The sequence below is a fragment of the Talpa europaea genome, assembly GCF_964194135.1.
Source record: "Talpa europaea genome assembly, chromosome: 8".
Lineage (NCBI taxonomy): Eukaryota > Metazoa > Chordata > Mammalia > Eulipotyphla > Talpidae > Talpa > Talpa europaea.
Window position 1 is genome coordinate 50035273 of NC_140075.1, and position 18473 is coordinate 50053745.

General features: G+C 38.1%; 1 protein-coding gene across 3 annotated transcripts in view; it reads left to right on the forward strand.

Moving 5' to 3' along the window:
- Positions 1-18473, forward strand: part of USP3 (ubiquitin specific peptidase 3) — a gene marked incomplete at both ends in the record, with an annotated part of 89943 nt that overhangs the window by 53062 nt on the left and 18408 nt on the right. For all 3 annotated transcript variants that reach the window (XM_084239483.1, XM_084239484.1, XM_084239485.1), the window contains 3 exons: positions 7317-7463; positions 11477-11583; positions 11703-11783. In XM_084239483.1, the coding sequence (XP_084095609.1) occupies positions 7317-7463; positions 11477-11583; positions 11703-11783 (335 nt within the window). The remainder of the gene's footprint in view (positions 1-7316; positions 7464-11476; positions 11584-11702; positions 11784-18473) is intronic.

Sequence of the window (18473 nt, forward strand, 5' to 3'; positions counted from 1 at the left end):
ATGAGTCAGGAGAGGTCCGCTGTGCCATTCGGGTTGCTCCCTGGCTGGCGGGGGGATCGAACTCGTGCTGCAGAGGCTGCGGACAGCTTCATAGGTTGTGTCTTAACCCTGTGCGCCACCAGGGAGGCCCTGAAAAACACAAATTTCCATCAAGGTAGGAAGCATTACCCCCATTCTAAAGAAGACAAAGCTAAGACAGAGGTATAGCAACTTATTCAATCTTGTATATCTAGTCGGTGTCAGGACCAGATTTAAAATGCAGACCTTTGTGGAGGTGGTTAATGATAAATGTATTAACAGTAATGTGTGTCGACATGACTGAAAGAAACCCACTATCTAAGTTTACACTATTCTTCTTGGTCTCTGTGGTAACTTAGGGTCCTCTTTGTACCCTAAGTCTGCCCTTTATAGTTTTATAATTCAATCGTGGCCATGATTAAATTTTTAGCTGCTTTATTTTGTACATCCTAATATTCCTATGGATGAAGGGAAAGAACTTTTGGTAAAGGTAACCAGGTTGAAGAATTTGGCACAGAGTTCCCAGAATGGTTTCTACTACACCTATACTCTTAGATTTCCTTAATGAGTGGTTAGAATAGGGTGCCTTTTTAAATTGCTGAATAATAGTCCATTTTATACATACACAGATAGTGTAACATCTTCTTCCCCTTATTTGTTGTTGGGCACCTAGGTAGTTTCCATAGCTTGACTATTGTAAATAGTGCTGCAGTATATACAGGAGTACATATGTCCGTTTGAATTAGTGTTTTTGTATACTTCGGACCGATACCTAGAAGTGGGATTGCTGGATAGTACTGTAGATATAAAATGTTTTGATAAACCTCCTTACTGTTTCCCGTAGAGACTGGACCAGTCTACATTCCTACCCCCAGTCTACATTCTCCACAACCTCACCTATACTTCTTCTGGTCTTTTTGCTATGGGCTATTCAGACAGGTGTGTGGTTGTGTGTCACTGTGGTTTTGATTTGAATTTCCCTCATAATAAGTGATGATGAGCACTTTTTTCATGTGCCTTTTGGCCAGCTGTGCCTTTTGTCTTTGAAGAAGTGTCTGTTTTGTTCATCTGCCCATTTTTTGATTGGGTTGTTTTCTTCTTCTTGTCTGAGTTCTTTGTAGATTTTGGATATTAACCCATTGTCAGATGTATGTTGTGCAAATATTTACCCCCATTTGGTAGGATGCCTTTTGGTTTTAATCATAGTTTCTTTCGCTGTGCAGAAGCTTTTTAACTTGATGTAGTCCCAATTGTTTATTTTTCCTTTTGTTTCTCTTGCCATTGTGGTTGAATCCCCAAAGACATCATGAAGCCAGTGATGTGGAGTGTCTTGCCTGTGTTTTCTTCTCTATCCAAGTTGTTGATTCATTTTGAGTTTTCTCTTGTTTTTTTTTTGGTGAATGGTGTAAGAGAATGAATGGCCTGGTTTCATTCTTTTGCAGTGTTGCTGTCCAGTTTTCCCAACACCATTTGTTGAGAAGCCCTCTTACTCCATTGTTTGTTCTTGACTCCTTTGTCTTAAATTAACTGTCCATATAAATATGGGCTTATTTCTGGACTCTTAATTCCATTCCATTGACCTGTGCATCTATTTTAATACCATATCATTTGATTACTATTGCTTTGTAGTATAATTTGAAGTCTGGGAATGTAATATCTCCTTTTTGTCATCATTGTTTTCACTGTCAGGGTCTTTTGTGGTTCTGTATAAATTTTACTAACGTTTGCTCTATTTCCTTGAAAAAAGCTACTGGAATTTTGATAGGGATTGCATTAAATCTGTATATTGCTTTGGGTAATATAGTCATTTTAACAATGTTAATGCTTCCAATCCATGTGCATGGAATATCTTTCCATGTCCTTGTGTCTTTACAAATGGTGTTGGGAAAACTGGACAGTCACATGCAAACTACCCTTACTAGGTATTTAATTCTTTTTGATGTGATTGTAAATGAGATCATTATTTTTTATTTCTTTCCCCTAAAATGTGTTGCTTACACATAGGAATACAACAGGATATTAAGTTTGTGGTCTGCCATTTTAGTGTACTGATTCATTGTTTCTAATGGTTTTTAGTAGTCTTTTGGAGTTGTCTATGTGTATCATTATTTCATCTGAAAAGAGGGAGTTTTTCTTCTTTTCCAATTGGACTCCTTTTCTTTCTTTCTCTTGTCTAATTCCTCTCTCTAGGATTTCTGATACTATGTGTGTGGAGTAGTAGTGTCATGAGAGTGACATCCTTGTTTTGTACCTGATCTCAGAGGAGAAGCTTTCACCATTCAGTATGATATTAGCTTTGGATTTGCTGTGAATGGCCTTTATTATGTTGAGGTTATGTTTCTTCTGTGCCCGTTTTATTGAGCATTTTCATCATAAATGGGTGTTGGATCTTGTTAAATGGTTTCTTTGCATCTATTGATAGGATCATGAGATTTTTTACTTTGATTATTGTTTCAATTTCCTTGCTTGTAATTGGTCTGTTCACATTTTCTATTTCTTCCTGATTCAATCTTAACAATTCTAAGAATTCATGATTTCTTCTAGATTTTCCAATTTGTTGACATAAAGATGTTCATAGTAGTCTGTATCCTCTGTATTTTTGATTTTTTTAACTTTGCTTTCATTTATGATTCTGTTTGTTAGAATTTCTTTTTTCCCCTTAGCCCAGCTAGAGGCTTGTCTTTTAAAAAAACAAAACAAAAACCGCTTTTGGTTTCATAGATAAATTTACTGTCTTTTATTTCTAATTTCTGTTATTTCCTTCCCTCTGTGGCTTTTAGTTTCATTTGTTTTTCTAGTTCCTTAAGGTATAAAGTTAGATTGTTTAGATGAATTTTTTTAATATAAGCCCTGTATTGCTAGAAATTTTCCCCTCTGTATTTATAGCTACTATTCTTATAATGTGTGTAGGGTAAAGTTCTTATAACATGCATGCGTGAAAGCATGTGAACCTTGAATTATGTTTCTGTTATATTTATAATCCCAAAGTAAATGTTTTTGTATATGAAGTCCATTTTCTTTGACTTAATCTTGATTAACATAAGAATGTCTAGGGAATCTGATCTCTTGGAATAAAATATGAGGATTCTGAAATACAAAAATGTGTGTAGTTGTGGGTACAACTTTTCAGTTATTAAATAATGCAGAAAGAAAGAAATACTCTAAATATAGTCAACAACTTTGGATATGGAAATCATATCCATAACAGGCTTTTACCTGGTGGGGAAACTATTCCTGAAGTTTGACCTTACCAACATAAATATCAATACATTTCTTGTGGCTTCCTAGTGTGCCTGTCCATTCCTTTTCTTTTTCATAAAAATAAAGCTATACTTAAGTAGGTAATATACACATGGTTCCAAATTTCAAAAGGTGTAAAGATATGCAATGAAAGTGTTTTCTTTTACTCTATTCCCAACCTTTCATTTTGCTTTCCAGGCTAACCATATTTACTAGATTTTTGTGTCTCCTTTCAGTGATACTGTGGGAATATATAGCTAATGTAGTCTGTTTCATAGCTGCAAGTATTCCACATTTTATGGCTTTATTATATTTTATGTAATAGTCTCCTGCCACTGGTTATGTAGGTTCTGTCAAATCTTTGGTTGTTCTAAACAGTGCTGTAGCCAATAGTCTCAAGCATACATGGGCTAGTATTTAAAAGAAGAATTACTGCATCATAGGATATTTGTGTTTGTAATGCTGATAGCCTTATGCTAGTTTTTATTACTTCTTGTTTAACTTAACATGATTTTTTCCTGTTGCCTCTTTGTCATTTGCCTTCTTGTGTACAGTATTTGCTTTGTAGTCCCCACTTCTTTCTTTAGGATCCAGCTTAATGCTAACACTCTCCAGGAAAGCCTCTTAACAGTTCAAATCTGGTCATGGGAATTTATTCCATTGCTCCTCATACAATGTATGTGCTGTTGGTACTTTCATGTACACCCCAGTTTAACATATTTGCCTTGACTTTCATAACAGTTTTGTTTTTTAAAATCAGTTTTGGTAATTGTTTAAAAATGATGAGTAGATACATTATTGAAATGACTTTAAGTTTGCTAGCTCTTGTATAATATGGCTCTTTAGGAAATATAAAAAAATCTCTATAGACAGTAATTTACATGTGCTATTTTAACAGTATTTTGGGGTATTAATAGAGAACTTTAAAAAATACTATGCTATTTTTTGTGTTTGTGTATGACATTATTTTTATCATTATATTTGGTCTTTTTGCCTTGAAGAAATTCAGCCATGATTGGTACTACATACTGGATAGGAATTTTCATGAATCTTGATATTTTAAACATGAACAGATACCTAAAATGTTAGTGTGTTCTAGGTGTTTTAGAAGTTTGTTCTAGAGTTACAGAACTTAATTATGATGAGATATATCCTATTCGATAGTGGTCTTTTGCTATTTTGCACATTATGGATGAGTACCGCCAAAACAAGAATTGTCCAATGCACAGATTTATGTCACATTTATCCCGGCTGGGGCATCACACAGTGCTTGTGTGTATGTATGTATTATGTGGTGTCTGTTTCATTATTTGGAATATATGCTTTTCACACTGAAGTCAGGTACAAAGTAATGTTTTCTTTGATTATTGGAAAATTTCTTTCAGATTTGGGTATATATGGCCCGCTTCCTTGTGCCAAAAATTGTTTTGTTGTGAAGAGACAGTTGCTGTTGTGATCCTGTGCATTGTGCCTCCGCAGTGTCCCTCATTCAGAAGGAATACTTTATGATCTTTTAGAATTTCTATATTTGCAATGTGCTCTCCAATGATTACTTCTCATAACATCATCAAAACAGAGTATGTGTAGGCATTCAGGAGAAAGAGGTAACCTTTATCCAAGGTGACACATGAGTGAAGATTAAGAGCAATGTTAAAATTGGAGCCACTGTTACTTCCCTCTGTTTTCCTTTTTCTCCTTTAATTCTGGTCTGTCACAGAGATATACCATCTGATTCTTTATAAATCCATTTCCTCACTAATATACAAACAGCTGTTTGGCTGCTATCGCTGAATATTTTCCATACAAAACATGAACATTGCACCCAAATGTGAACAGTGTTCCTTAATATGAACACCCATCAAGAGAAACTTAATTGACTACAGTGGGAACTGTGAAACCCAGATTTGTAGGAGTAGGAAATTTAATATCTTTAATGTTTATTAAGACTTTCAGGTAGGTCGTCAAAGTTTTATGACAATATTTTAAAATGGAGTTATAAATGTCTCTTTAGTCAGAATCAGAATGGCCTAATCTTAGAAGAATCAGATGTTTTTTGGTAAATAAAACAAATTGAAACAGAAACCCATAATTTACCTTATAAAACACCTGAGTATTCCATTTATCATTAGGTTATGTAGGTCAGAAACCATGTTTCCAGTGGTGAAGGGAACATTCCTTAATGTACATTTTGCAGATTGTTTTTTTAGGTATGTTTGATGAAAATACAAATTGACAGAGTACTGGTTTCATGATGCACTTAGAGAGATGGTGATTAGGTATTAGGTTATTTTGTTGCGAGAATGAAACATTTTCATGTATAGTAAATTTCAGATATGATCTAAAATATCTGAGTTACAAGAAAAGGTGTAGGAAGGAACTACCAACTTTGAATCCTTATGACTGAATTTTAACTTTTTTTCATTAGAATAAATGAAGTTCATTAATAGCTATTCTACAAAGAATGGCTATTAGAATTACTTGAACATATATTGATATTTAAATAGTTCAGAAAGTTAAATTAGAGTCACTTTAGCATTTCACCTTAAGTTCTTATTGGTAGGTAGATCTTTTCATAATAAATAGTTTAGTTGTGGGAAATACATGCTTAGGAACACTTGGGTTGAAACAAATTTTGATTAAGGAACATTGCCTGGAAGAGTGGGGAAAATTTTGATTGAAGACCAGAAGACCTTGCATAGTTGTTTTTTTTTTTTAAGATTGATTTATTTATACAAGCACTGGGTACAGTCAGAAGTGCGGGAGGGTGAGAGAATTCACCAGAGCCAGAGCGGGGAGCAGAGCAGGCAGAAGGACCGAAGTACACTGCTGAGGGGAGCAGCGGGCGGCCGGAGAGGTCTGCGCGCCATGTGGGACCCTCCTCCGGTGGCCGGGGAGCAGCCGGGGATCTAACCGGTGCTACAGAGGCTGCGGGCAGCTTCGCAACCCGGTGCTCAACCACTGCGCCACTGGAGAAGCCCAGAAGACCTTGCATAAAGAGAACTTTCCATGCTGGCAAAATACAGGCATAAATCTTTTCCTCCATTGTTTTATGAAAATTCTTCATATATTGTCACTTGATTTATTTACATTAACCTCTATGACATTCCAACTGTGCCAACTTCATTTTCTGTCACACGTCATTACGTGTCATTAACTAACTGTTCATTTGCCAGTGATCCATATTAATGTGACAGTTCCAAAGAAACTGTTACTGTAGATATTCAAGTTTTAGATGGAGTAGAATTGTTTACAATTCAATACATCTTAAAAAGTGTTTTTAGGGCCTCCCCGGTGGCGCAGCGGTTGAGCGCTGGGTTGCGAAGCTGCCTGCGGCCTCTGCAGCGCCGGTTCGATCCCCGGCTGCTCCCCGGCCACCGGAGGAGGGTCCCACATGGTGCGCAGACCTCTCCTGCCGCCCGCTGCTCCCCTCAGCAGTGTGCTTCGGTCCCTCTGCCTGCTCTGCTCCCCGCTCTGGCTCTGGTGAATTCTCTCACCCTCCCGCGCTTCTGACTGTACCCAGTGCATGTATAAACAAAAAAACAAAAAAACAAATATAATAAATAAATAAAAACATGCCTCTATAAAAAAAAAAAAAGTGTTTTTAAAATGTCTTGAATCAGATTAGGATACAAGTATAGAATGTTAGTCGTATTTATTTATTAGACTGATGAATTAGACCTTTCTTTGGTGAGGGTAAGATATGAAATTTTAACATTTGACCGTCTTCTGAAGGAACCATGTGGGACGGGGGAGATTCCATTCAGGAGCTATGGGGTTTACAGTTCCATCTCTGATACTTACTTTCAAGTAATGCTCAGACAGGAGGAGCCCTGGGAGGATCCCTATGATAATCTTCCTGTAGGAATTTAGGCAAATCACACATACCCACCCACCCCCCTTTTTTTTTTTGCCCCTTCAGTTGTAGTAAAATTTGTAAGACAAATTTTATGTGGAATGGGGATGAAAGGCCAGGGAGCCTTGCTGTGCTCCAAGAGCAGGGCTGCAGCCTTTCCCAATGCGTTGCCCTCTGGTGACAAACTGTTTCTGTTTGCTTTAAGGGGCTATCAGCAACAGGATGCCCATGAATTCATGCGCTACCTTTTGGACCACCTGCACTTGGAACTCCAGGGCGGTTTCAATGGTGTTTCCCTCTCAGCAATTCTGCAGGAGAATTCTACTCTATCTGCAAGTAACAAATGTTGCATGTAAGATGGTTTCTTTTTCTTTTAGGAAGACATCAGACCTTTCTGTAGGTATTAGATTTCTAGAAGGTGGAGCGTATTGACCTTTGCTGAAGCTTTTTTGTGCTTGAGCTACAAGTGGCTGTGTCTCTGCCGCCTCCTTCCAGAGAACAGACAGCTTATGTTTACATCGGGGGTCGGGATTGAAAATATAGCACTTATTTTGAACATGAATTTTCATTTTGGACTTGAACTTCCTTAAAGTTTGTTACTTAAGAAATCAAGCATTTGTAGGTTCTCAGAATATTTTCTGACCTCGCAGTATGAACAAAACTAGCCTACTCGATTCTTTTTCAAGGTCTTAATATCCCAAAACATTCATTGAGATGAGAATGTTTACTTTGATTGAGGTAGGATGCTTTACTGTTATTTTAGCCTGGATTTTGGTTAAGTGCAGTTTCCTTTGTTCACAATTTGAAAAGTTTTGTTTTGTATGCAGAAAAGGGATTTACAAAACAAAAACCCCAAAGGGAAAAAGAATAATATTTAGGGACCACTGTAGAATTGCCTAAATTTGATTTAGTAAGATAAGGTCTTTTTAATGGTAAAGCAGACTCATAGGAAATCTGGCCTTGCCAGTTCCTAGTAGCTGTGTTTCCATTTAGAGTCCAGTACAGAAAGGGAAGACCTCTGACCCGGTAGAATTGTTCTTATTGCGAGCACCAAATTTAAAGAAACTTTGTTTTTTTCATTTTATGATAGCATATTCATACACAAAGACTATCAAACTGGACTCTCTCAAGGATAGGCTGTGTGAATGAGGAGGTATATATGCTCTTAGTATTTTATAGGAGGCCCAGGACACCCTCATAGAGTCCCATTGTAATATTCATAGGATGTTTTTAATAACTAATGAATTTTCAGTATTCCATATGCTTTCATGATATTTTGAAGACTTAATTGCAAGTTCCATTAGTGAGTTAGGATGAGAAAAAAATCAAATATCAAAAATCACATTTCCTGAAATTCATTGGAATAGGCATTTCAGGATATTTGCTAAAACTAGAAAAAAAAAATCTGAATATTTGTGTTTACTTGCGCAAAATAACCCTACTGAAGTTGGAGGTGGTAATATGGTAGACATAAGTGGCAGATTGGTCCTTTTTAGTACACAGATCATTAATGCCTTTATGAAGACACCCAACAGCATAAGTCTAAGTAGCTAGTATTTAAAGTAAGTAGTAGTATACTAATCTTAATACACATCACTGAGGCAAGGATTGATTTAGTACACTTTTCTCAGAGGAAGAAATTTTAAAAGAACTATATGAAGCTTCAATATACTGCTTTTTAATAAAAGCTTGCATTTTTAATTAAAGCCAGCATTGTATGTGAACTTTAGTGTGAAAGGATCAGTCATAATCTCTATTGTCAATAGATATTTTGGGGGGTATATCCTATAGCAGGATATCAGAACCTGAAATGTCATTATGTCTAACAGTTCCCAGTGTATCTTTTTGTTTATAGCTTAAGATTTAGAAAAAAAAAAAATGCTGCAATGTATTTCTTTTGCTGGTGAGGAATTAAGCCCTTTCCTAGAAGAGGAAGCAAACTTTTAAATAATAGAATTGCCTGGGTATGTTTTGTCTGTCTTACCATTGCAGCAGTCTTAATTTGGAGCAGCTTAGAAAGTACAGTTTAGTGTATTGTTATTGACTGCAAATGACAGAAACCACAACAAATTGCTGCTAGCATAAAAGAGCATTTACTGATTCAGTAACTGCCTAAGTGCACAAAGGTTAATATGTAAGTGTTCATCATAGTACTGTTGATAGCAAACAAAATAATTGGTTATTTTGGTTAATTTATTGGTTAAATTAAGAGGAGCAGTATCACGTTAAGAGCAGCTGCTCAGAACAGACCAGTTGTGTGACCTTGGATCAAGTTACTAGTCTTTGGACATCAGCTTCCTGGTCTGTGAAATGGGGGATAAATGATTCCACTTCACAAAGCTGGCTGTGAGGGTTAATTTATTTAAAAAATGGAAAGTACTAAGTACTCTTTGTTATGCATGTTATGCAACCATCAAAAAGAATGGTTTACATGTTCAAATTATATATACGGGGGAGCAGGTGTTTATCCTAATACTAATATGCTTGTAAGGGCTTTCTTTTTGAAAAGTAATATACATATATACTTTTTTTTTTTTACAATAAATTTTATTTTTATAATCCCCATACAATTGCAACCCCCTTATTTTGACCCCAATCCCTCCCCACCCCCCACTGTGTGACTCTGGTTCATAGTTTTTTGTTGATTTTGATTTTCACTTTCTTATAGTTATTCATTTTCCTGGTCCCTTTGAGTTTTCTAGATTCCTGCTATGAGTGAGACCATCCGGTATTTTTCTTTTTACATATATACCTTATTTCATCTTCACACCTGAGATAAGATAATCTTGTTTAACACCCGACGAACCTGAGAGGACAATTCGCTTTTTGTTGTCCTTAAAGTGTGTTCTAGATCTCAATAAGAAAGGTATTTACAGTATTGTTTTATGTGAGCTTTTTTTAAAAAAAGGATCTATGTATATAAGCGCTGGGGTACAAGCCAGATGCGCAGCAGGATGAGGATTCACCAGGGGCAGGGCGGGCAGACAGACGGACAGGACGGCCTGCTCCGCCGAGGCCGGGATCGAACCTGCACTGCGGGGGCTGTGGACAGCTTTGCAGTGCTGCTGCTCAGCCTTAAAGTGCTGCAGTAACCAGCACTGCAGAGGCTCCCTTATGTGAGCTTTTAATAAAGCCTTAATTGGGTTGCTCCAGTGCCGGCGGGGATCGAACCGGCACTGCAGAGGTTGTTGGGCAGTTTCACAGCGCTGCGCTTAGCTGCCTGCGCCACTAGGGCGGCCCCCTTCTAAAAAGCCTTAATCATAGTAACCAGCACTGCAGAGGCTGCGGACAGCTTCACAGCGCTGCACTCAACTGCCTGAGCCACCAGGGAGGTTCCCTTAAGGGAGGTTCCCTTATGTGAGCTTTTAAAAAAGCTTTAATCGGGTTGTTCAGAGGCCAGCGGGGATCGAACTGGCACTGCAGAGACTGCAGACGGCTTCACAGCACTGCACGCAACCGCCTACGCCACCAGGGAGGCCCCCTTATGTGAGCTTTTAAAAAGCCTTAATCATAGTAACATCCAGCAATTCAATTGTGCAGTCGCCTACGCCACCAGGGAGGCCCCCTTATGTGAGCTTTTAAAAAGCCTTAATCATAGTAACATCCAGCAATTCAATTGTGCAGTCATAGCTACTAGTAACTGGTAACATGTTATTAAGTTCTTTACCTCTTTTTCCCCTAATCAGTCAGCCGACCACCTAAAAAACTATCTCTAATTGAGGTTGTTGTTGAGAGTAATTTGACAGCTCCCTATAGTATGAGAGGCCTTGCAAAGATTCCAGTATAATGCAGTTTCCTCATTTCTGGGGATATATTTGGGGACATCCTCTTGTTCTGCTGCACAGGCATGTACATGATGCATTTGTTAGTGATGGCCAATGACCAGTTACTTTTAGAGAAAGCAGTGGGTTTGGGGAAGGCCAGTCCAAGACTCAATAAACCTGTTCATTTCATTTTAGTCTACTTAGGTTTGAATTTTTTTTTTTTTTGGTAATGTAAATGAGATATGTATTTCCCCTAAGTGAATTACCTTTAGAAGTTTAATTTTGTTTGTTGGGCCTCCCTGGTGGCGCAGGCGGTTGAGTGCAGCACTGTGAGGCTGTCCACGGCCTCTGCAGTGCCAGTTTGATCCCTGCCGGCCTCAGAGCAGGCCACATGGCGAGCAGACCTCTCCTGTGTCACCCGCTGCTCCCCTCAGCAGTGTTTCGTCAGTCTGCCTGTTCTGATCCCTGCTCTGTCTCTGGTGAATCCTCTCACCCTCCTGCGCATCTGGCCTGTACCCCAGTTCTTGTATAAATAAAATAAATCTTTAAAAAAAAAGTTCAATTTTGTACTGAGATGTTTTCCTCTGGTGATTTTCTTTAGAAACGGAGCATCTACAGTTGTCACGGCTATATTTGGAGGCATCCTTCAAAATGAGGTTAACTGCCTCATATGTGGAACAGAATCTAGAAAGTTTGATCCATTCCTAGGTAAGACTTTTTATTAAATAATTTTAATGTTAAGACAGTAAATAAAGAAATCTTAAATTTTGAAATTACTTAATTGTGGTTATATGCTTTTAACAGCTCTTTTCCTATTTCATTTCAAGACCTTTCTTTAGATATTCCAAGTCAGTTCAGAAATAAGCGCTCTAAGAATCAAGAAAATGGACCAGTTTGTTCATTACGAGGTAATGACAGTTTAACGTTATAGTTTTTTCCCTCCCTCTATAATACCTGAATAGATTTATAAGCTCCATCAACACATGATATGTTAATAGCTATAATGCATTGTGTTATAACTTAACAGAAGTCAAACCTGAATGTCTTAGAATGTTTTTGGATATTTAATAAAAATACCTGCCAGAGATAGTAGGTCAAGCATTAAAAGTATAAAGATAATTTGATTATTTAGAAAGGAAATCAGTAAGAAATTACTTATCTTGAGGCTCTCTAATTTCTCGGGTCAGAACAGTATTATCGACATTTATAAAAACAAAATAGGTCTGGTCTCTCTCTATATATACATACACACACATTTTTACTGACGTTTAACAAAAGCCAGTAAGTCTAGATAATCTTTGATTATAAGACTCAGAATCAGATTTCCTCAGGTTTCCGTCCTGTCTCCCCATCTGGAATTGATCATATAATTGCTGGCTTCTTACCTATCCAAGAATGCTTTCATGATGAGACTTTACTTTCTTTGGCCTGTCCAGGAGGAGAGTATGTTACATGGCTTAGGTGGTTGGTTGCTACTACAAGAAAGGTAACAAAAGGATTTGACTCACTGAAATCTGATGTGATTGGTATTAGCTTTAGGGGCCTTAGACCATCCTCAGGTGTTTAGCGTTTGACTGGACTGGACACATGCCTTCTGTATTCTCAGATTTGATTCTAATTTTGTTAAAGTGCTTACTGTTAGCTGGAAGTAGACAACAGTGATTTTTTTAAAAATGAGAAGTTACAGGCAGTTAAGGGCACTACTTTCTTGGACATCCAGAGTATGATGAATTTTAGTTGATTGATATGCCTGTGTCCTTATTAAATGGAAGATATGAGGTTAGTAGTCTGCTTGGAAGAAAATACTTGTGTGTTCTTTGGATCTGTAATTGTTAAGCTTATTTTCCATTTAAAAGGGAAAGGTAATGGTGAAAAAGACCTTTGGAATTTGAAGTTATTTAAAGTATGCATAATGAGAAGCTAAAGTATATAACCCTAGTTCTAACATGCCATCAAAAAGAAAAAATGTAAATTATAGATCAAAGACTCCTAAACAAAATATTAGCAAATGGAATCTAGTACTATACTACAACAATAATATTACAGAGATCAAGTAGGATTTAGTCCAATAAAACAAAACCTTTAGGGAAGGGAAGTCAAAATATCTAAATAGGTTTTGATCAAATTCCAAATCCATTATTACTGTTTAAAAGAAGGGAAAAAACCTTATGAACTTTTAAACTAGGGATAGAAATGTTCTTAATTTGATGAGGCTTATCCATCAAAGCTATCAGTGGTCATCATAACAGTGAGGCACTCAGGATTTTCTGTTAGTCGGGAAGCCTAGTGAGGGACAAGGCCGAAGAAATAAGAATAATGAAGAGGAACAATCAAATTGATTATATAACTTGAACATTTCAAAGAATTGGTTGGAAATTATGAGGAAATATATACTAAATCTCTGGAGAGCAAGATGGGCCAGGAAACCTGCTTTTCTAAAAGTCCTCAATCTTTTTAATTAAACAGATTTACTAAGAGGGGCCTCCCTGGTGGCACCCCACATGGCACGGCAGACCTCGCCTGCTGCTCCCCTCAGCAGTGTACTTTGGTCAATCTGCCTGTTCTGTTCCCCACTCTGTCTCTGGTGAGTCCTCTCACTCCCCGCACCTCTGACCTGTATCCCAGCTCTTGCATGCATAAATAAAAAGAAAAGTATATTGAATAAGAAATAATTTTATTCATTTTAATCTGTCCTTTATTAACAGAGCTATGTCACTTTTCAAATCAGATGACTCCCTAAATATATTCTAATTTGTTCAAAAGTTCCTCTGTAAGCACAAATTCTTAAAAGGACTAAAAATCTTCATTAGATAAAGGAGCCAGGATAGAGGTGGGAATTTATGATGACAAAATAAATTGTGTTACTCTAAATAAATTCATTTAGGGAGACATATATTTTCCCCCAAATTTGAGGTTTCAGTGTTTAATATGAACACTATAGGATCATATCCTTTTGATTTTGTTTCTGGGGAGATATAAATATATCACCCATTAAGGAAGAAATTACAAATGTAACTGCATAATGGTAAAAGACAAAGTAGAAAACTTGAAACAAGTTTTTGCAGTATATGAAAATGTAAAAAGTACTGGGGCAAAGTATGAGAGTTAGAAAAATAAATGCAATGATTTAACATCTGTAAGACTGTTAAGGGCCTCCGTGGTGGAGCAAGGGGTTAAGACCTAGCACTATGAAGTTATCAGCAGCCACTGCAGCATGAGTTCGATCTCCGGCCAGGGAGCTGACCTACATGGCACAGTAGACCTCTCCTGTCTCGCCCGCTGCTCCTCGCAGCAAGGTATCTCAGTCAGTCTGCCTGTTCTGCTCCCCACACCTCTGGCCTACAATCCAGCTCTTGTATACATAAATTAAAATAAATCATAAGTAAATGCTTAACATGATAGAGATGGAAATTGGGCTAATTCAGAAGACCATAGAAAGGAAACTAAACCATCCCTTACATGGTAGCTGTTCAGAAATACCATGACTAAGGATGTTTTTATTTAAAACATTTTATAAAAAGACAGAAGTGAATTATTTTAGCTCTTAGAAATCATTATAAATAGACATCACTATATTTTAAGAAAGTGAAAGCAGCTTTTTAAAATATATATGGAGATTGATGGTGGTAGTGTGGCAACAGTTCTCTGCCTATCCAGACAAGATTTACAGTGCTGCTTTTTTATTAAAATTCCCTAGAGGCTACTCACAAGCACACTAGTATTCTGCCCTTTTGATGCAGTGGTGACAAGTTGTCTGAGACCTGCTTGTTGAAAATGGCAGGAGTTGCCAAAGTGGCTACCGACATACCTACTAGTTTCATGGCAGTGAGAAGACACTAGAAAGCAGGCCAGTATTTCTATGCATTTTGCATTGGTCTCAACTGCAAATGAGTTGCTATGAAATGTTCATGTATTCTTTGGCAATCTCAATACTTTGAAGGGAGTCAAATTCCTGAAATTTAGAAAGGTTCTAAATAGTTACCAAAGGAGACTTAGGATACCACCTAGGAACTTGTTAGTAACCCCCTCTAAATGACTGCATGCTGCCACACACACAGGGGAGTGGTTCACTGCAAGTTCAGTATAGGAAGAAAGGCTGCCTGCAGTTGACTTGCTTCTGCGTATGTGTTGTGTGACTGGGGAGACACTTGGAACAGTGTGTTGAATCTTAACAATTGTCTGGTTAATGAGAGGGGGAGGCGGAGTGATAGCATCTCAGTGGGCATTCTTGCCTGCCCAGGAAAGTTTCCAGTATATGTTGATGTTCAGTAATTTAAATATAAACACTATCAACGTGGTAAATTTTAAGTATATAATTCAGTATATTCACCATATCATACAATTATCACTACTATTTTCAGAACGTTTTTAGCCTTAAACTCTATACCTATTCTCCCTTAGCTTCAGTAACTTCTACTTTATCTATGAACTTGCTATTCTAAGTGCTTCATCTAAGTGAAACCTTACTATAGTCATCCCTTGGTATCTGGTGGGTTGGTGCCAGGACCCCTCACAGATACCCAAATCTGAGGAAACTTAAGTGCCTCATGTAAAATGATGTAGGACAAGTTAGAATCCAGCAAGACAGTGGCAGTGAAAACACCGAGTATAAGCGCTGGGTTGCGAAGCTGCCCGCGGCCTCTGTGGTGCCAGTTTGATCCCCGGCCACCGGAGGAGGGTCCCACATGGCGCGCAGACCTCTCCTGCTGCCCGCTGCTCCCCTCAGCAGTGTACTTCGGTCCTTCTGCCTGCTCTGCTCCCCGCTCTGGCTCTGGTGAATTCTCTCACCCTCCCGTGCTTCTGACTGTACCCAGTGCTTGTATAAACAAAACAAACAAATAAATAAAAAAACATGCCTCTATTAAAAAAAAAAAAATCTTAAAAAAAAAAAAAACACCAAGTTTACTTCCGCCATATAGTCACAACTAGGACGGCCATATCACACAGTCGGAACAACACTCCAGCAGAAATTTTAAGTGAACTGTGTTGATACTGGGACAGTGAAACCCACAGCAGGACTGCTGTGAGGAACACCCTGTAGTTGCTGACTCAGAGGTACACACCAACACTGGGGCTCTTTATCCAGCATAGTGCTGACTCTCGTGCACAGTAGGAGAGCCGCAGGAAGTGCAGGGCAAGGATCACTGACTCTTCTTATTGCCTAACTGGAGCCTGAACCAGTGTGGAGAAATAGGTCAGATTACCAGTGTCTCCTCAGAGAAGAGGCTAATACTTGAAGGTCAGACTGGAATATTCAAAACGCTTGCCACCCTAAACCTCAGGGCCAAAACCAAGACGACAAATGAACACTTGCATAAACCAGAGATTAAGCACCTGTTAATAACAGGAGCAAACACCCCAGGATAAGGCTCTGTGCTGGAAAAAAGAGCAGCCCCTGGCTAATGACCCCATAGCAACTCCAGTCTTTGCCCAGTGCTGCATGGAGTGCTCACAAATAGCCTAGGGATGAAAGCTGACATGGGACAACTCTGGTAAGCACAGCACAGAACATAACCAAGATACATTAAAGTTTTTGGAAGCCAACAATAAGGACAGAATACTGAAAACATCAAGAGAAAAATGGGTAACTTTATAAGGGAATACCAGTCAGACTGTCCACAGACTTGTTACTAGAAGTACTGCAAGCCAAAGGAAATGGCAGGATATATCTAAAGTACTTAAAAAAATTTCCAACCAATACTACCAAATACATTTTACAAGGCCAACACCACACTAGAACCGAAACCAAACAAAGAAAACACACAAAAAAGAAAACTACAGACCACTCTCCCTAATGAACATGGCTGCTAAAATCCTCAAAGTCCTAGCAGACTGAATCCAACAATGCATCAAAAAAGATTATACATCATGACCAGGTGGTATTTATTCCAGGGACGCAGGATAGTTCAACATCCAAAAATCAGTTAACATAGTTTACCACATAAACAAAAAGAAAAATAAAAACCACGTGATCATATCAGTAGATATATTGAGAAAGCATCTGATTAAGTTCAACATTCACTTAAGATGAAGGATTTTGAAAAAACTTTAGATAAAAGGAACATAACATAATAAAAGCCATATATGACAGACCCATAGCTAGCAACATTCTCAAGGGTGGAAAGCTGAAAGCCTTTCCATTAAGATCTGGAACAAGACAAGGGTGTCCACTCTCACCACTTCTTTGCAATATAATACTGGAAGTCCTAGCTAGGGAAGTTAGACAAGAGAAAGACACAAAAAGAATCCAAATTGGGAGAGAAATAAAACTACCATTGTTTGCAGATGATAAGATAATAGAGAGGACCCTAAAAAAAAATCCACAGAAAAATTATCTAACAGTAAGCCAGTTCAGTTGAGTGGCAGGTTATAAAAATCAGTAGCCTTCCTGTATGCAAACAATCGGTCTGAAGAGGAAGAAAACCATCCCAGGGCTTCCCTGGTGGCGCAAGGGGTTAAGTCTCAGTGCCATGAAGCTATCTGCAGCCACTGCAGCACGAGTTCAATCCCTGGCCAGGGAGCTGACCCACATGGCTCAGCAGACCTCTCCTGTCCTGCCCACTGCTCCCCTCAGCAGTGTATTTCAGTAGATCTGCCTGTTCTGCTCCCCACTCTGTCTCTGGCGAATCCTCTCACCCCCATCCTCCCGTGCCTCTGGCCTACACCCCAGCTCTCATATACATAAAGTCTTGGTAAAATTGTAAATGGGATTTTCTTTTCCTCCAAAAGAAATATCAAATACCTGGAAATAAACCTTACAAAGGAGGTGAAATACCTATACAAGGAAAATTATAAAACATTGTTAAAAGAAATAGAAGATACAAAGAAATGGAGTCAAATTCCCTGCTTGTGTGTCAGAACAATTAACATTATCAAAATGGCCATCCTACCCAAAGCAGTTTACAGATTCATTGCAATTCCAATAAAAATCTCAATGGCATTCTTCAAAGAAATGAACCACAAAAACACCAGAATATCCAAAGCTCTCCAGATTAAAAAGAAGAATGAGGTTATTACACTCCCAGACTTCAAACTATACTACAAAGTCATAATAATAAAAACAGATACAGAAGCCAATGGAATAGAAAGCTCCAAAATAAAAACACACATATATTGTCAACTAATCTATTGCAAAGGAGCGCATACACACTGGAACAAGGAAAACCTCTTCAATAAATGATGCTGGGAAAACTGGGCTGCAACATGCAAAAGAATGAAACTAAACTATCTCACCCCATACACAAAAATCTACTCAAAAAGGATAAAAGACATGGATGTAAGACCTGACACCATAAAATATATAGAAAACAGGCAAAGCACTCCATGACATAAACCTCAGAAACATCTTTGAGGACTTGTTTCCACAAGCAAGGAAAACAAAGGGAAATATAAGCAGCTGGGACTACATCAAGCTAAAAAGCTTCTGTACAAGAAAGAAGACAGCAACCAAAACAGAAACGCTATTGAGGCGGGAAAATATCTGCACACCATATACATCGAATGAGGGACTGATATTAAAAATCTACAAAGAGCTTACACAGTTCAACAAAAACAAACTAATCAAAAAACGGGCAGGAACTAAAGAAGAAATGCAAATG